Below are 20,372 nucleotides of genomic sequence, written 5' to 3'. Positions count from 1 at the left end.
TGTTGCCCATGTTGGAGTGCAGTGGTGCCATTATAGTGCATTGCAGCTTTGAACATCTGGGCTCAAATGATCCTCTTGCCTTGGCCCCCTGAGCAGGAGGGATTACAGGTGTGAGCCACAGAGCGTGGCTTGTTGACAGTTTAAACAAGGGCCAATACGGGCCAGGAAAGGTGATAGAAGAGCTAAATTTAAATGACAATCCTATGCTGAGTGGTCTCAAACCTAAAAATTAGAACAATTTCAGAAATAATGATGTAAGTCATAAGTCTTCAACATGTTTAACTTGAGGTTTGTACATACATTTGCCTATGTCTCCAAAATTCACCCATTCCTTCAAAAGGGACAAATCATTCTCATAAAATTTGACAAGCATCTTGTAAACAGAACCATTTGCTATGAACATTCTAAAATGTTGCATGTTTACCCACAGAAGTACTTCAGCGTGTAGAATCATCTGGTGTCAAATTTATAAACTTAAAGTCGCATAACCCACAACTTTGAGATCTCCCTAAGCCTATTTATAAGAGGATCTGTGTCAATGTACAAAATGTCATCTCAAAAATATCTGCTCCAATGATTACATTTTTAAGAAAGTATAAACTATGATTTACCACATATACCATATTCTACAATGTTTGGACTTTAACACTTGGAGCATTTAAGTCATTAAGCTATCATCTGTCAACACTACCAAAGTCTAACAACAACATGATTTTTAAATTCCTCGTATCTTTCAGGAGGACTGGATGCGCTTGTGGAACAATGCAGAAAAGAACAGCTGACACACTGCACAGGTAACTTTAAATTCTACTCACCAAACTAACTACATTTGCCCTTAATACTTTTCAGATTCCTTCCCTAAAAAATCTAAGCCAGCTGGGCACAGTGACTCATGCCTGTAATCTCAGCACTTTGGGAGGCTGAGGTGGGAGGATCACTTGAGGCCAAGAGTTTGAGACCAGCCTGGACAACATAGCGAGACCCTGTCTCCACAAAAATAAAAATAAAAATATTAGCTGGGTGTGGTGGTGCAAGCCTATAGTCTTAGCTACTCAGGAAACTGAGCTAAAAGGATCGCTTGAGCCCAGGAGTTCAAGGATGCAATGAGCTATGATTGCGCCACTGCAATCCAGCCTGGGCGACACCAAGACCCTGTCTCTAAAAAAATAAATAAATAAAATTTAAAATCTGGGCAAACTTTAAATTATATTCAGGACATCCCATTAACAATTTAAAGAAAGAACTATAAAGCCATCAAGGTGACTGACATGGGTACAAAGAAATATTAATAATTATATTCTCAGGGGCCTCCTTTCTCAGTGTCTCTTTGGTTGTCATAACTTGTAACTGTAATGAGGTAGATGAGACCTCAGGGAAGACTCACTCCAGGGATGACAACTAAAAAAAAAGTTCCCTCAAATTTTTTTCTCAATTAAAAATGTGTTAGCAAGAAACCAAGAGACTATTCTTTCCATCAGTTCGTGCTTTAAGTGTATCATAATTATTTTCACTATATGTATAATAATTGATAATACTCATTTGCTCTATATGAATATATGGAATTATAATCCTAAAAGTTGCTTTTCCTTTCATCTTCTCTTTTCCATTCTAATGACCAAGTGTCTGGTCCCAATTGAGCTTTTACTATCTCTTAACTAATCTACTGTGAAACTGTCTGCTAAGTGGCCTTCTTGATTCCAATATTAAAGACTATCAATACATCCTTAGATCTGTTTACTTCCTCACTACATGGTGTTACGTTAAAAGATCTCTCTCTCTGCAACCCTGACCTCAGTCTCTATTGCCACAGCGTCACTTTGAGGTGGTTCTATCAATTCAGAAAAGCATTTTAACAGCAGAAATGAGAAAATCTTCCATACAGATTTCACAAAAAAATTTCCTCCTATCCAAGCCTATTATTCCCTTAAAGCTTCTATCGAATGTACATTTCTAAGATTCTCCAAATTCTGTATTTTACAAATTACACCTCTCTATCTAAACTCTAAGATAAAAGCTTTGTATCCCCAGAGTTGAAGGAACGGTAGATTGATTCTGCCAACTAATCAAAATGCAGCTATCAAACAGCCTATAACCATTTTCAGCTCAAATATACATGTACCTGAATTTCAAAAGTAATAAAAACTGCAGTGTAGAAAAATTTTTCCAACTGAATTTTGAAGACGAAAGCATAACCATCTTCAAATAAATGGAGTAATATCCCATGTTCATGGATCAAAGACAATAATGTTAGGATGATACCATTCCCCAAATTGATACATAGATTCAACACTATCCTCATCAAAATTCCAGCTGACTCATATGCAGAAATTTGACACTGTGATCCTAAAATTCATACAAAAAGACAAAGAACCCAGAATAGCCAATCTTGAAAGAAAAAAAAAAAAAAAGGAGAATTCATACTTTCTGATTTTAAAACTTACTACAAAGCTACAATAATCAAGACAATGTGGTACTGGCATAGGAAAGAAACATAGATCAATGAAACAGAACTGAGAGTCCAGAAATAAACCCTCATATTACGTTCAATTGATTTTCAGTAAGGGTTCCAGGACAATTCAGTGGGAAAAAACAGTCTTTTCAACAAATGGTGCTGGGACAACTAGATATTCACATTCAAAAGAATCAAGTTGGACCCTTACCTCACAACATAAATAAAACTTAACTCAAAATGAATCAAAGACCTCAATGTGAAAGCTAAAACTGTAAATCTCTTAGAAGGAAACATAGACATAAAACGATATGACCCTGGATTAGACAATGGTGTCTTAGACACAATGCCACAAACACAAGCAACAAAAGAAAAAAATAAATTGGACTTCATCAAAATTTAAAACTTTCATGCTTCACAGGACACAATCAAGAAAATGAAGACATGGCCAGGCACGGCGGCTCATGCCTGTAATCCCAGCACTTTGGGAGGCTGAGGCAGGTGCATCATGTCAGGAGTTCGAGACCAGCCTGTCCAACATGGTGAAACCCCATCTCTACTAAAAATACAAAACTAAGCTGTGCATTGTGGCAGGCACCTGTAATCTCAGCTACTCGGGAGGCTGAAGCAGGAAAATCGTTTGAACCCAGGAGGCGGAGGCTGCAGTGAGCCGGGATCTCGTCACTGCACTCCAACCTGGTTGACAGAGCGAGACTGTCTCAAGAAAAAAAAAAGAAAATGAAGACAATTCACAGAATAAGAGACAATATTTGCAAGTTATATCTGAGATGGGATTTATATCTAGCATATTCTGTATAAAGAACTCTTACAATTCAATAACAGAAAGATAAGCCAATTAAAAATGGGCAAAGGATCTGAATGACATTTCTCCAAGGAAGAAAAACAAATGGCCAAAAAGCACATGAAAAGATACTCAATACATCACATCACATCAGTCAACGGGAAATACAAATTTTTTAAAATGAGGTATTATCTCATACCCCTGGGATGGCTATAATCAAAAAGACAAATAGTAACAAGTGCTGGCAAGGATGTAGAGAAATGAGAATCTTCATACACTGCTGGCAGGAATATTAAATGGTGCAGCCACTCTGGGAAACAGTTGGTCAGTTCCTCAAAAAGTGAAACATAGAGTTACCATATGATCCAGAAATTCCACTCTTAGGTACAAACCCAAGAAAAATGAAGATATTTAAGAACACAAACTTGTACACAAATGTGCACAGCGGCATTATTCTTATAAGCCAAAAAGTGGAAGCAAAAGAAATGCCCATCAATTGATGAATGGATTCATGTGATAAGTGTGTGTACACATATATAGTGGGATATTATTTAGTAATAAAAAGAAATGAAATACTGATACATGCAACAGCTTGGATAAACTTCAAAACATTATGCTAAGCAAAAGAAGACAGTCACAAAAGACCATGTATTGTATTCCATTTACAAGAAATATCCAGACCAAGCAAATCTATAGTGGCAGAACAATTTGTGGGTGGTGGGGACAGGAAGTGACTGCTCATGGGAATAGGAATAGAGGATGATGAAATATTTAAAATTGACCGTGGCAATGGTTACACAAGTCTGAATACACTAAGAATCACTGAATTGTACACCTGTAATAGGTGAAATGCACGGCATGTAAACTATATCCCAATAAAGATAGTAAAAAGAGAATCAGCATTTTCATGTTTCAAACAGGTGCATTTTATAGTATGTAAATTGTACCTTCATAAAATTGATATACAAAAGGAAAAAAGTCATCATTTTCTAAAACCATTCCAGTAAGCAGAGTACACATGTGATAATAAACCCAGTGTCCACGGAGCCTGATAACAGTGTCTCCCATTTTGCTCTACTCCATGCATGCAAGTACATTACCCTTCTACAAATGCATCCAGTTTAGCCAGTTCATCTGACAAGCCAACCAAGACATCCAGCGTGCCAACCTAAAAGGAAAATATATTGTTATTTAGCTGGCATCCTTTTTAAAAAAATACAAGCTGATACATCTTGACTTAAAGTTCTTGTAAATCTTAAATTCTCCCTATTTGATTTCATAATGTGTAAGTATGTTAAAAGACGTTTGCCAGACATTTCAAAGCTATTTATATGTACAAGATAATCCTTTAATTCATGGGTACAAGCACCACCTAAGACTTGAAGACTCCTCAAAGACAGGTCTGTGCTTGTACTATTCAATGACACTGAATCATCTGAAATCTTAGTTTACAACACAGGCTCTCAAGTAGGAGGTCCACAGATGTGTGCTAGAGGGTCTGTGACTAAATTGGCATGCAAAACTGTGCACAGTGAGTACGTTTTGGAGGAAACGTCCTGTCTCAAAGGTATCCGTAACTCCAAAAATATTAAGAATTGGTCATTTTATTGTATCTATTTATTTACTTATATTTTTGAGACAGAGTCTCGCTCTGTCACCCAGGCTGGAGTGTGGTGATCTTGGCTCACTGCAACCTCCGCCTCCTGGATTCAAGCGATTCTTCTGCCTCAGCCTCCCAAGTAGCTGGGATTACAGGCGCCTGCCACCACACCTGGCTAATTTTTGTATTTTCAGTAGAGACTGGGTTTCACCATGTTGGCCAGGCTGGTCTCAAAATCCTGACCTCAGGAGATCGGCTTACCTCAGTCTCCCAAAAGTGCTGGGTTTACAGGCCCCACTGCACCCCACCAAGAATCATTTTAAATATTTCTTAAATGAATGTTGCCTATGACTCCCTCATTCAGTTAACTAGCAAAATGTCAGTATCATGATCTTTTCCATTCTTTACAAATGTTCCATCAACTGATTACTGGATACCTGCTTCACTTTGATGTTGCTAGATTACTAATCTTTAATACAGTAAATCTTAAATAATCAGATTAAATAACTGGGTTAGATTTGTCAAGTATGATTAAGTAGGTGCTATGGTAACACACTTACAATGTAAGAATCAGTGTAATATAAATTTAACAACTTCACTATGATATTTAAGAATATATACTAGGCCGGGCGCGGTGGCTCAAGCCTGTAATCCCAGCACTTTGGGAGGCCGAGATGGGCGGATCACAAGGTCAGGAGATCGAGACCATCCTGGCTAACACGGTGAAACCCCGTCTCTACTAAAATACAAAAAACTAGCCGGGCGAGATGGCGGGCGCCTGTAGTCCCAGCTACTCGGGAGGCTGAGGCAGGAGAATGGCGTGAACCCGGGAGACGGAGCTTGCAGTGAGCTGAGATCCGGCCACTGCACTCCAGCCTGGGCGACAGAGCGAGACTCCGTCTCAAAAAAAAAAAAAAAAGAATATATACTACTAAGAGTTTTAATTTCTGAAAACCGTATTTGTGAATGTAATACATCAAACATTTTCATAAGATTTTTCATTGCAATTTAGAAGAGCACAAAAAGCCTAAGTAGAGAGAAGTTATTTCAATTTGGTAGTTTACTTCTAGTATTTCAAAGAAGATACATTGTAAATCATGCCAATGGCTGGAGAGGAGGTTTTCTTTGGAAGGAACCTGGGTATCTCATTTCCACTAACAGAGAGAACTGGCCCTCCCCTAGATGATGAACTCATATGCAATTCTGCACAGTGCAGCTTCACCTTTAAGTCAGGAATATTGAACTTGGAAGTCACAGCAAGATTATTGTTCTTTGAAGTTGCCGCATGCAATTTCTCCCATGTTTGCTGACAGGTTTTCTCCCCAGGAGCAGATATAAGCCAGAACTCAGTCATGTTTGTTACTGGGTATTTCCTCAAAAATCAAGAGAGATTCTGAAATGTAAAACAAAACAAAAGAAATACATTTAAAATCATTTGTTTCTAAAGTCTTTCAGAGTCATAGGAGACGTTTATAACATATAACCTGTTTCAAAACTAATCTAATATTGGCATATGATCTCAAGCAAAGTGAAATTTACCTACCTCGAAGTAAATCTATATAAATGGTGAAAAAAATGACTTATTTATGATATCAGGAAAGTGAGGTGATAAAAACCTAGTATGTGAAGTACCTACTTTTTTTGTTATAAAACCTTAATGGGAGCTAGCCAAGAAGTGAGATTACCCAAAATACCAGCCACCAATAGTTTCTTTCAACCAAAAAGGTACAGAGTTACAAATTTATAGGTTTATCTTAAACTTTTTTTTTTTTTTTTTTTGAGACAGTGTCTCACTCTGTCGTCCAGGCTGGAGTGCAGCGGCACAATCTGGGCTCACTGCAACCTCTGCCTCCCAGGTTCAAGCGATTTTTGTACCTCAGTCTCCCGAGTAGCTGGGATTATAGCCACACACCACCACGCTCAGTTAATCTTTGTATTTTTAGTACAGACAGGTTTTTGCCATGTTGGCCAGGCTGGTCTTAAACTCCTGGCCTCAGGTGATCCACCGCACCCAACCTATCTCAAACTTTTAAAGCTTACAACCAAAAAAAGGAAATAAAAAAAAAAAAAAGCATAACTTTTATCTTGAGGAAAGAATTTAATTGAATCAATGCATTTATAAACAGCAGTCACCAAATAAATTTGTCACATTGGCTTAGCAAATCCTATAAGGCTGTAAATTTGGTGGCTAATTCTAATCCATAGTCAATCTAGAGAAATCTCCTCAAATCTTTGATGCATACACTTAGTTGCCATTGAACATTTACAAATTTGGAAAAAAAAAAAAAAACAAATAAAACTTGCCAATCTGCTTGGCCATTTTAAAATATAGGGATTTGGGAGGGTGGCGTTAATGTAACATTTTTGGATCTGAGAGGCAGGCTGCAGATCTCCCTTTCCAAAGAGTCCCATTAAGATTCACTTAACCTGGCCGGGCGCGGTGGCTCAAGCCTGTAATCCCAGCACTTTGGGAGGCCGAGATGGGCGGATCACAAGGTCAGGGGATCGAGACCATCCTGGCTAACACGGTGAAACCCCGTCTCTACTAAAATACAAAAAACTAGCCAGGGCCGGGCGCCGTGGCTCACGCCTGTAATCCCAGCACTTTGGGAGGCCGAGGCGGGCGGATCACGAGGTCAGGAGATCAAGACCATCCTGGCGAACACAGTGAAACCCTGTCTCTACTAAAAATACAAAAAAAAAAATTAGCCGGGCGTGGTGGCGGGCGCCTGTAGTCCCAGCTTCTAGGGAGGCTGAGGCAGGAGAATGGCGTGAACCCGGGAGGTGGCGGAGCTTGCAGTGAGCCGAGATTGTGCCACTGCACTCCAGCCTGGGCGACAGAGCGAGACTCCATCTCAAAAAAATAAAAAATAAAATAAAATAAAAAACTAGCCAGGCGAGATGGCGGGCGCCTGTAGTCCCAGCTACTCGGGAGGCTGAGGCAGGAGAATGGTGTGAACCCGGGAGACGGGGCTTGCAGTGAGCTGAGATCCGGCCACTGCACTCCAGCCTGGGCGACAGAGCGAGACTCCGTCTCAAAAAAAAAAAAAAAAAAGATTCACTTAACCCTCTCTACAATCTCTTTTCCTCCTCCTCCTCCTTCCCCTTCCCCTTCCCACACACACAGAAGGGTGAAAAAAGTACAGAGACAAAACTATTCAGAATCTAGGTAGGTAAAGCACATAAACACAAGTGATAAAAATCAAAGTATTTTGGTACCATTATTCCCATTTTAATGTGCCTTCATGAGAACCAACATAAGCTTTCTGTTAACACTGCTTATTTAATCTCTCCTGAAACTAATATTTATATTAGTTTTTATATTATATATAAATATTTAATATTAATTAATATTAAATATTAATTAATATTAAATTAATATTTTTATATATTCTAAATTGAATATAACTATCTTATGAAGTTGTCCTGAGAACAAAATCAGATAATAAAGGTGAAAAAAGTTTGTAAATGTAACTTTCCTTTAAAATGTAAAGTATTATTACATTAATGGACTTTCATAATTACAGTAGTCCATTTTAATTAAAGTACCTATGATTAGGTAATCAATGCTACCTACTCATTACAATACCATTGAAAGTGAACTTAACACAGATGTCATCCTATATACTTGTTAATTTTTCTAACTACTGTTTATAGAGTATCTACCATATAAAAGGTACTGCTCTAAATGCATCATTAGCTCAATTCATCTTCCCAACACCTCTACGAGGTAAATATCATGCTTCCCATTTACAGGTAAGAAATAGAGGTTAAACTCAGTACAGATGTCGACAGTGGTATTAAATGAATACGTTAAGAAACCATATTCTAGAAAAAAAAATTAAAAAAGAAACTGTACTGTACGCGGACTTTTCTGACATTACTGATGAAGTTAAACCTTTATCAGCTCTACCTACACCTTCTCAAATGAAAGAGCTACACTTTCTCAAATGGCCAAGAAGTTAAACACAAGCTTTTTAGTGGCAGCCAGTCTGGTCAGAGAACAGCACAGCTGAACTGGCCATCCAAGGATGGAAGCTACTCGTGAGCCCCACGCTCTAATGAGACCATCCAAAGATCAGTTTTGATTTCAAAACAGAAGCAAAATCAAAATCTTCATTAGCCTACCTGAGAAACTTCAAATACTGAACTTGAAGGCTATTATACTACCATACTCTTTTCCAACCTGATTTTTTCGTTCAACCTATTTTTAGAATTTGCCAGTGATCATTAATTTTAATTGATATATGATATTCTATTATAGGAATAAACTAAAATTTATTATCTGCTTCTTCCTGGAATGACTGTTAAATTGTTTTTACTTTTTTGCTATTATAAACAATTCTGCTGTGAACAATATGTACATGTCTCTATCTATGAAAGATTTTGTCTGGGATAAAAGTAAAATAGCTGAGTTACAGGATATGTCTTCAAAGATAGTGGCGACATGTCTTTCCATGCTTCTATGCAGTGTGACTTTGCCACTCCTTCCATCAAAAGGTGGAGCTGGTGACTTGGTTTGACCAACAAAACACATGGAAGCCACACTATGCAAGTTCAGGGCTCAGACCTCAAGAGGTCTTGTGTCTTGGACCACTGCCCTCAGACTACCACACAAGGAAGCCAGTTTAGCCTACTGCAAGTGATACAGCCACATGTAGAGAACTAACAACCAGCATGAACCACCAGACATGTGACTGAGGCTATTATGAGCCCTCCAGTCCAGCCAATCTCCCAGCTGAATGCAGCTGCATCAATGAGTCCAGGTAAAACAAGCAGAGGGACTACCCCAGCAACTCACAGAATTAGGAGAAATAAGAAATCACTGTTTTAAGCCAATAAGTTTTGGGGTCGTTTGTTGTGCAGCATGAGACAACTGACACAGACCACTGCCAACTCTTTTGGGTATTGCCAAACTGTTCTCCAAAGCCTCTACCAACTTAAATTCCTACCAGCAGAGTAAGTTTCTATTTCCACAACTGAGAAACACACAATAGTATATATTGTTCAGAGTTATATACACTTACAGAAAATACTAAAATATGCATAGGAGAAAGGAGCTTTAGTTTTGTAAGATTTCATTTAAAAAATTGAGCAAATATAGCAAAATCTGCATGGATGTCATTAATTGCAATATTAAAATTTTTCTGTATATCTGAAATACTTCAAAACTTAATATTTTTAAAATTGTTACAAGAATGTATTTAATTCACAAGTTAAAACATAACATTGCAGAGCAAATTTATTAAAAATAAAATTTTAGGGCCGGGCGCGGTGGCTCAAGCCTGTAATCCCAGCGGTGGATCACGAGGTCAGGAGATCGAGACCATCCTGGCTAACACGGTGAAACCCCGTCTCTACTAAAAATACAAAAACTAGCCGGGCGAGGTGGCGGGCGCCTGTAGTCCCAGCTACTCGGGAGGCTGAGGAAGGAGAATGGCGTAAACCCGGGAGGCGGAGCTTGCAGTGAGCTGAGATCTGGCCACTGCACTCCAGTCCAGGCGACAGAGCGAGACTCCGCCTTAAAAAAAAAAAATTTTAAAAAATAAATAAATAAATAAAATAAAATAAAATAAAATTTTAGTCAACTTTAAAAGGGGATATTCAGAGAATAATCTAGATATCAAATTAATCCTCAAAGTACAACCTTTTTGTTTTACACCTAGTAGAAATGCTTACTAGTCTGTTTATATCTTCTTATGACCAAGTATAATACATTGCAGACAATGCTTTTAGAGTTTAGAATTTGTTTTAAAAGTATTTTTGGATCCTGAGACAGGAGGATCACTTGACCACCTCAGAAGTTCAAGATCAGCCTGGTCAGCATAACGAGACTCTGTCTCTATTTTTTTTTTTTTTAATTATTTTTATTTTTAAAAAATCAATTTAAAAAAAGTATTTGGGGGTCAATATGTTCGACAATCTAACTGCATAATGTTGCAAGGCTCAGGCTATACCTATACTAATTCCAGAACCTATCTCAAGAAGTTGCTTTTAAAAATAAATTCCTGCTGAAATCTCGTGGACCTATCTCCTGCCCTCTTGTCATCCTGTCTCTGTTCTTCGCAACACCTGGATCACCTCACCACCTATCTCTGGTTTCTTCCAGTTAATACTCTTGCACTTACCGAATCTAGCTTTTTTAGCACAAACTATCTTGAACTTTAACGTTTTCAGTTATTAGAAAAATCTAATAGCAGCTTTAAATCTCTTTTAGTAATCCAGATCTTCTAAGTGATCGTGGTTTCTAGAAAATTGAGATTTTGTTATAATAATTTTATGCAAGTAGTTTTCTGTTAGTATATTTAATGATAAATTTTTGTATCTCCTCTCCTCCCAAAATAGCAGGTAGTAAAGTCAACCGTTAAATTCTTCCTGATGATACTGCTAAATTATCTAAACTGCCACTTCCTCAAAGATTGTAATAATATGAGCTATTACAGTAGATGTCACTATCATACTACTTAGAGTTCCAGAAAATCTTTCCTTCTAACAGGTTTTCAAAGGATTTCAAGGAATAGGAAAGAGGACCTCATTTCTCATCTATAAATAATACCTGCCCTATCTACTTCACTGAGCTTTTATTAGGATCAAAGGAAATAATGTCATGATAAATTCTGAACAAAACTATAGTCTAAAAATATTATAGAAGTTCTCTAATTTAGCTTTTAAAAAACTCTATTTTTTTGTAGAGACGGAGTCTTGGTATGTTCCTCAGGTTGGTCTCAAACTTCCAGCCTCAAGCAATCCTCCTGCCTTAGCCTCCCAAAGTGCTGAGATTACAAGTGTGAGCCACTGTGCTCATAATTCTAGCTTTTAAGTGAGACCTCCCTAGAGCCTAGGTGTTAGAAGATGAGGAGGAAAGGAAGGAAAAGGTGCCTTCTAAGTCTGATGCCATGCTTTTCACTTCTCATACATCATTTTATTCCATTCTCACTACAACCCATGAGATAGGCAGTAATACACAGAGAGGTGAATAGTTTACCCAAGGTTTCAAGACTGGCAGATGGGGTTCAAATTCAGTTGTGTTTGACTCTAAAGGCCATGTTCTCTCTATTGTGTCACACTAGGAGAAAAGAACGTTCTGTGCTCTGGTGCGCCTGGGCTGTCCTGTTTGAAGAGCGATCCACATGTAAGCTTCAACACCTTCACCCTATGTTTGGTTCCAGGCTCAGAGCACTCTGTTGGTACAGTGAATTCTGATAAAGGGATCCAAGCTTCCTTTACTTGTTCCCTTCATCCTGGATCATCACAATTTCTAAAGCAGCACTGCCCAGCATCCAAAACTATCCTGCCTCCTAGAAGGAACAATGATTCCTCCAAACAAAAGGACACACACACACACACAAAATTCAAGATTCAAAGTATACTGTGAGACTAGAAATTAGATACTAGAGATTCGATGGACCTGCCAGATCATGAAGGAAGGAACACAAACTTTGGAGTCCTGCAACAGTTAAAACTCTGACTCTACCCTCTTACTAGTTTCCTCATCTGTAAAGTGGAAATATGACACCTCTCTTCACCCAGCTGTCAGAAAGTATGAATAAAATAATGTACCTAGACCTTCCCCTTTCCATGCGGCCGCCCTTTCTGGGGGTGACTGTATTTGCTGCTGCCCCACCTCATCCTACATCCCAAGACTCTCCCCCATATGCCAGATGGGAAATATTCTTTGCTTATTCATACTTTATAAATGCCCCTACTATGCACTCATCATATTCTCCCTCATTTTTATAACATATTTTCCTCTCCATCTTACTGAGAAATCCTGAAGAGCTAGAATCATATCTTCTTCTCTATGAAACCCTGAGAGCCAGAATACACTAAATTCCTGGCAATAGCAGGGACTTAATAAATGCCTGTTGAGTTAATAAATAAAATTCAAATTCAAATATAACAATGATGGAACCAATCAAAAAGTCTGATTAGAGATAAAACAAAGGCAAAAATATTCACGTTTTTTAAAAGTGTTTTATAGTCTTCCAGAAAACCCTTACTTTACAGTAAAAATTAAAAATTGGTAGAGCTGCAGATTCCTAAGTAAGCCTTTGTCTTTTATGTCAAGGGTGAATAAAGTCAAAGATACAAAAAAAGCCGGGCGCGGTGGCTCAAGCCTGTAATCCCAGCACTTTGGGAGGCTGAGACGGGCGGATCACAAGGTCAGGAGATCGAGACCATCCTGGCTAACATGGTGAAACCCCGTCTCTACTAAAAATACAAAAAACTAGCCGGGCGAGGTGGCGGGCGTCTGTAGTCCCAGCTACTCGGGAGGCTGAGGCAGGAGAATGGCCTAAACCCAGGAGGCGGAGCTTGCAGTGAGCTGAGATCCGGCCACTGCACTCCAGCCCGGGCGACAGAGCAAGACTCCGTCTCAAAAAAAAAAAGATACAAAAAAGAGGGTTTGATAAAGAACCTATCTGTACTTCAGGCAAAGCCATGGCCTCAGTTCTTCCACCCCTCATCAAAGCAAACTAACTCTCAGTAAAGAGCTTAATAGGAAAGACAAGCTACTTAAGTACCTAAGGAGGAATGTAAGAACTTCCTATGACAGTAACATCATAAGTATTTTGCGAAATCTGTTTTTTCCATTTTTAAACAATGTCCACTGTCAACCTGTCACACAAGTCAGGTAAAAAAATTTCTCCTTGAGGCCAGGCACAGTGGCTCACGCCTGTAATTCCAGCACTTTGGGAGGCTGAGGCAGGCAGATCACCTGAGATCAAGAGTTCAAGACCTGCCTACCCAACATGGCAAAACTACATCTTCATTAAAAATACAAAAAAATTAGCCAGGCATGGTGGCATGCGCCTGTAATTCCAGGTACTTGGGAGGCTGAGGCAAGAGAATCACTTGAACCCGGGAGGCAGAGGTTGCAGTGAGCCGAGATGGAGCCACTGCACTCCAGCCTGGGTGACAGACTGAGACTCCGTCTCAAAAAAAAAAAAAAATTATCCTTGAAATTTAAGAACAATTTAAGTTTAGTTTCAAACAAAAATTATCTTTGCAGATGAGTATGTATGTTTTTATTCATCGGAAAATGGGATCCATATTGCTAAACATATTTCCCTTTTTCTCTCAGTTGCAAGGAAACAAATTGTAAAAATTGGTGGCCATTTGTCATCAAGTCACCAAGAACCTGACACCACCTCCTTCACTGCTTGTTTTTATTCATAATTACTTCCCTTTATTTTATCTTGAATACAAAGGAAGTCTGGCCTAAATGTAGCAAATCATATGCTAAACAGAGGCGATGATGATCAAAAAGGCACCCTGATTAAATGGTAGAGTTTCTCAAGGCTCAGATCCAGGTCTATGTCCTTCTCTGTGTGTGTGTCTGTGTGTGTGTGTGTGTGTGTGAATGTGTGTGTATAGCACCTTTCTTGATGATCTCCTCTACACTTGACGCAATTCTAGTCTAGATGCTGGACACTTTCTGAAATGTATGTCTCCAGCCCAGGGCCCTCTGCAGCATCTAGAGTTGTACCCAACCAGTATCCACATCTGACTACAAGACATTTTCCACTCGGATGTCTCAAAAGCAGCTAAAACCCAACACTTCTAGTCAAACTTATGATCTCTTCCCCAATATGCAGTCCTACTCCAGCGTTCCCTGAGTTAGCACAGGTGTACCGCTGCAATATTGGACAATTAGAACGGTCAGATGTTCATAGCAGCCAACACTTTACTGGGCACTTCCTATCTACTAGCACCAGTCAAAACACTTCACATGTATTAACTCATTTAGTAGTTAGAGAAACCCCAGTAGAAGTGTAGTAGTTACAAAGAAACTAGGCCACATAAAGCATCTTATATATTATACAAGATATATTATGCAGTATGTGTCTCGTCACAGATCATATGAGAACATATATTACATGCTAAGGATGAATGTATTACATGCTCTCATAGCACCTTCTTTGCAGTATTTCCCTGGGGGTGGGGGCGGCACTTTTTACTAATATCTGTCTTTCAAATAAACTGCCCAGGAGGGTAAGTGGAAATCATGATAGTTTTTGCTCACCATTTTATCCTCAGTACTTGGAATGGAGACCAGCATGGTAGAGTCTCAGAAAATATTTGCTGAATATTCTTCAATAAAAACTACTGTGAGGATTAAATGAGATAACATCAAGCACCTGGATTATAGTTGGTTAGTTTCCCTCACTTCCACTGTTTTCCATAAAATCAACTTCATTAAAATATAATGTATATAGAATTAAATGCACCCATAGTAAGAGTTTGATGAGTTTTTGACAAATGTATACATCTATGTGAGCACTGTCAAAACCAAGACTAAGGACACTTCTATCATCCCCAAACCTTCCCTCACACTCAGTCCAGTCAATCCCTACCTCACTGCCAACCCTGGGCAAATGCTGGTCTGCTTTCTGTCAGTATAGATTAGTTTTGCCTGATCTAGAATTTCCTTGTAAATGGAAGCATGCATTAGATACTCTTTTGTATCTGGCTTTTGCTCAGCAAGTCTTTGGTATCTGTCCATGTTGTGTGTATTAGTAGTTCAATCTGTTTTATTACTTAGTATTCTATCGCATACATCTACTATAGTCTGTTCATGCATTCATCAGTTGATGAACATTTGGATTGTTACTACTGGTTTGGGACCACTAAGAATAGAGATTCTATGAACATTCCTCTACAAAGCTTTCTGCGAAGATATATTTTTATCTTGGATAAAAAGTTCTAAAAGTAGCCGGGCGCGGTGGCTCAAGCCTGTAATCCCAGCACTTTGGGAGGCCGAGACGGGCGGATCACAAGGTCAGGAGATCGAGACCATCCTGGCTAACATGGTGAAACCCCGTCTCTACTAAAAAATACAACAAACTAGCCGGGCGAGGTGGTGGGCGCCTGTAGTCCCAGCTACCGGGAAGGCTGAGGCAGGAGAATGGCGTAAACCCGGGAGGCGAAGCTTGCAGTGAGCTGAGATCCGGCCACTGCACTCCAGCCTGGGCGACAGAGCCAGACTCTGTCTCAAAAAAAAAAAAAAAAAAAAAAAAGTTCTAAAAGTAGAATTTCTAAGTTGAATGATTAATGTATATTTAATTTTATAGGAAATTGGCCAGGCGTGGTGGCTCACACCCATAATCCCAACACTTTGGGAAGCCGAGGCAGGTGGATCACTTGAGGCCAGGAGTTCGAGACCAGTCTAGCCAACATGCTGAAACTCCGCATCTACTAAAATTACAAAAATTAGCCAGGTGTGGTGCTGCAGGCCTGTAATCCCAGCTACATAGGAGGCTGAGGCACAAGAATTGCTTGAACCCAAAAGGTGGAGGTTGCAATGAGCCATGCCACTGCACTCCAGCCTGGGAGGCAGAGTGAGGAAAGAAAGAAAGAAAAGAAAAAGAAAAAGAAAAAAAGTAAGGGGAGGTGAATGGAAGGGAGGGGAGAAGAGACTGCCAACTGTTTTTCAAAGTGGATATATAACATTTTATATTCCCAATAGCAAGGTCTTCAGGCTCCAGATGCTCCACCAACACTCAGTGTTCTTGGTCTTTTCATGTTTAGCCATTCCAGTGGGTTGCAGGGTCATGTTGCATTTCCATGATGCATTTCTAATCGGACTAATGAAGTTCAGGGGCTCTTCATGTTATTTGCCATTTGTATATTTTCTATTCAAGTCTTTTGCCCAGTTTTTAGAATACCGGATTCACCTACTGAGTTGCACAAAATTTTTATATGATCTTGACACATGTGAAATATACATATTTACATATTTTCTCTCAGTCTGTGGCTTGACTTTTCTTTTTTTTTTGAGACGGAGTCTCGCTCTGTTGCCCAGGCTGGAGTGCAGTGGCTGGATCTCAGCTCACTGCAAGCTCCGCCTCCTGGGTTTACGCCATTCTCCTGCCTCAGCCTCCCGAGTAGCTGGGACTACAGGCGCCCGCCACCTCGCCCGGCTAGTTTTTTTTGTATTTTTTTTTTTTTTAGTAGAGACGGGGTTTCACCGTGTTAGCCAGGATGGTCTCAATCTCCTGACCTCGTGATCCGCCCGTGTCTGCCTCCCAAAGTGCTGGGATTACAGGCTCGAACCACCGCGCCCAGCCAACTTTTCTTAATGATGCTTTTGAATAGAAGTTTGCAATTCTGCCAATGTCCAATTTATCCATTTGTTTTTTGTTTTTTTTTAATAATATATGCTTTCTGTAGCATGTGAAAAATCTGCCTACCCCAAGGTCACAAGTATTTACTCTGCTTGGAGTTTGTTGAGTTTCTTGGATCCATTCATAGTTTTCATCAAATTTTAAATGTTTTCAGCCATTATTTTTCCTCAAATTCTTTTGCCTTCACTTCCTTCTTTTAACATACAAGATCACATGTATGTTAAACCACTTGATACTGCTCCACAGGTCACTGAGCTTTCATTCATTTTTCTCAGTTGTTTTTCTCACTGTGTTTTATTTTGGATAGTGATATAGTTTGGATGTCTGTCCTCCCCAGATCTCATGTTGAATAAACCCCATTGTTGGAGCTGGGGCCTGGTGGGAGGTGTCTGTCTGGGTCATTGGGGCAGATCCCTCATAAATGGTTTGGTGCTCTCCCTGGAGTAATAAGCTACTTTGAAATCTGATTGTTAAAAACAGGATGCCCTCCCCATAGTAAGAAGTTGTCATGAGATCTGACTGTTACCTTCTCCCTAACTCTTGCTCCTTCTCTCGCCAAGTGACACTCCTGCTCCCCTTCCCCTCTGCCATGACTCAAGAGCTTCCTGAAGCCTCAACAGAAGCTGAGATCTGGATGCTATGTTTGCACAGCCTAGAGAACTGTGAGCCAAAGAAACCTCTTTATAAATTATCCAGTCTCACAGATTCCTTTATGGCAACAAATACGACTAACACAGTCTCTTGCTGTATCTTCTAGTTTGCTGACCTTTTCTTTGGAGTATCTAATCTGTTATTCTTCTCACCAGTGAATATTTCACTTCTTATGTATTTTTCTGCTTTAAGTTCCATTTTTAAAATATCTTCCGGCCGGGCGTGGTGGCTCAAGCCTTGAATCCCAGCACTTTGGGAGGCCGAGACGGGCAGGTCATGAGGTCAGGAGATCGAGACCATCCTGGCTAACCCGGTGAAACCCCGTCTCTACTAAAAAAAAATACAAAAACACTAGCCGGGAAAGGTGGCGGCACCTGTAGTCCCAGCTACTCGGGAGGTTGAGGCAGGAGAATGGCGGGAGCCCGGGAGGCGGAGCTTGCAGTGAGCCGAGATCCAGCCACTGCACTCCAGCCTGGGTGACAGAGCGAGACTCCGTCTCAAAAATAAATAAATAAGGCCGGGCGCGGTGGCTCAAGCCTGTAATCCCAGCACTTTGGGAGGCCGAGACGGGCGGATCACGAGGTCAGGAGATCGAGACCCTCCTGGCTAACACGGTGAAACCCCGTCTCTACTAAAAATACAAAAAATTAGCCGGGCGAGGTGGTGGGCGCCTGTGGTCCCAGCCACTCGGGAGGCTGAGGCAGGAGAATGGCGTGAACCCAGGAGGCAGAAGTTGCGGTGAGCTGAGATCCGGCCACTGCACTCTAGCCTGGGCGACAGAGCAAGACTCCGTCTCAAAAAAATAAATAAATAAATAAATAAATAAATAAATAAATAAATAAATAAATAAAATAAAATAAAATATCTTCCATTTCTTTCCTCATTATGTTCATGTTTTCTGTTAAAACACTGAGCATATTTGTAAAAATGTTGCACTGTTTATCACTGGACTTTGCTGTCTTCTTTTTAAGAGTGTTGTCCTTTGTTCTGGTGGGCAGGTAAGTTAGTGGAGGATCAGCTTGATCCACCCAAGGCTTGTTTTCAAACATTGTTAGGACAGACCTAAGGCCTTACTCTAGGGCTAACTTAGTCTCTAATACTGAGGTCTGACCTTTTGGGGATTCTATTGAATGTCCCAGGTATTCAATAAGGTCTCTCCATATGTGGTCAGAATTCAAATGCCTCCCAGCACCATAAGCTCTGTCAATTCTTTAAAGCTCTCTGGTCATTCTTTGTTAGAGCTCCTGCAGAGATCCCCCTATAAGTTTCTGGTGTTTATTTCTCTTCCTAGCTCCCTCTCTTTGTCAATCCCACCTGCGAATTCCAGCCAGATAAACCTTCCCCAAGTCCAGTCTCCTCAACTCAGCAAGACCAAGACGCTCTGCATGGGTGTCCACTTCCTAAAACATGGTGCAGAGAGTATCTACAGGAAAAAGCAGGAGGAATTACTCATTTCCTTTTTCTCAGCTCCCATACTGCCTATTGTCTGATGTCTGGAAGCAGTTTTTTAATATATCTTGTCCAGATTTGTAATTGTTTATGGAGGGAAAGCAAATATGGTACCAGTTACTCCATTGCAGACAAAAAATGAAGTCTCATCTAGTTTTGTTGTATGTATTATTCACAAGTGTTCAGTTTTGCTAATTGTTCTGTTTCTTTCTATGCAGGGATTCAGCCACAACCTCCCAGCCTCTCTCAGCCCCATTTCTTAACATTTAACAGAAAACAAGATTGACAACAATAAAAGGCAAAAATTTACCAAATCTAGGCTAAAAGACTGGTGTACTACTGTGTTTGTGAAAAACGGAACACAATGAACATGTATTGCTTTTGTACTAACAAGGAAAATGTTCATTTTTGTTTAAAAAGAAAAACAGCTGCAGCTTGAATAAATGTCTCCAACATTCACTTATGTGCCATTAATCTGCAAATGTAAGGCGTGTTATCCTGATGGGTAAAATATAAATTTATTTAAAAGCATTAATAGGCCAGGTGCAGTGGCTCACACCTTTAATCCCAGCACTTTGGGAGGCCAAGACAGGCGGGTCACTTGAGCTCAGGAGTTCGAGACCAACTATGGCCAACATAGTAAAATCCTGTCTCTACTAAAAATACAAAAATTAGCTGGGCATGGTGGTGCACACCTGTAGTCCCAGTTACTCAGGAGGCTGAGGTGGGAGAATCACTTGAACCCGGGAGGCGGAGGTGGCAGTGAGCCGAGATTGTGCCACTGCACTCCAGCCTGGTCGACAAAGCAAGACTCCATCTCGAAAAATTTTTTTAAAAAATAAAATAAAATAAAGCATTAATACAGCTATAACAACTTGTCATCATTAATAAAATACCTAAGATATATCTTAAATACACTGCATCATCTACTTCTAAAATAATCTAAAATAATTGTATATTACACAAGAGCCCAAGAAAATTCTGCAGATGGCCGGGCGCGGTGGCTCAAGCCTGTAATCCCAGCACTTTGGGAGGCCGAGACGGGCGGATCATGAGGTCAGGAGATCAAGACCATCCTGGCTAACACGGTGAAACCCCGTCTCTACTAAAAATACAAAAAACTAGCCGGGCGAGGTGGCGGGCGCCTGTAGTCCCATCTACTCCGGAGGCTGAGGCAGGAGAATGGCGTGAACCCGGGAGGCGGAGCTTGCAGTGAGCTGAGATCCGGCCACTGCACTCCAGCCCAGGAGACACAGCAAGACTCCGTCTCAAAAAAAAAAAAAAAAAAAAAAAAAA

The 20,372-nt window shown here is 40.1% G+C and overlaps 1 protein-coding gene across 2 annotated transcripts in view; it reads right to left on the bottom strand.

Moving 5' to 3' along the window:
• Positions 1–20,372, bottom strand: part of ATP6V1C1 (ATPase H+ transporting V1 subunit C1) — a 95,934-nt gene that overhangs the window by 27,005 nt on the left and 48,557 nt on the right. For both annotated transcript variants that reach the window (XM_023225502.1, XM_023225496.1), the window contains exons 2-3: positions 6,074–6,244; positions 4,352–4,419 (exon numbers count right to left, since the gene is read on the bottom strand). In XM_023225502.1, coding sequence (XP_023081270.1) covers positions 4,352–4,419; positions 6,074–6,205 — 200 coding nt within the window. In that variant the 5' untranslated portion in view covers positions 6,206–6,244. The remainder of the gene's footprint in view (positions 1–4,351; positions 4,420–6,073; positions 6,245–20,372) is intronic.

Source organism: Piliocolobus tephrosceles, chromosome 7, assembly GCF_002776525.5.
Source record: "Piliocolobus tephrosceles isolate RC106 chromosome 7, ASM277652v3, whole genome shotgun sequence".
Classification (NCBI taxonomy): Eukaryota; Metazoa; Chordata; class Mammalia; order Primates; family Cercopithecidae; genus Piliocolobus; species Piliocolobus tephrosceles.
This window is presented reverse-complemented; position numbering and strand designations above follow the sequence as displayed.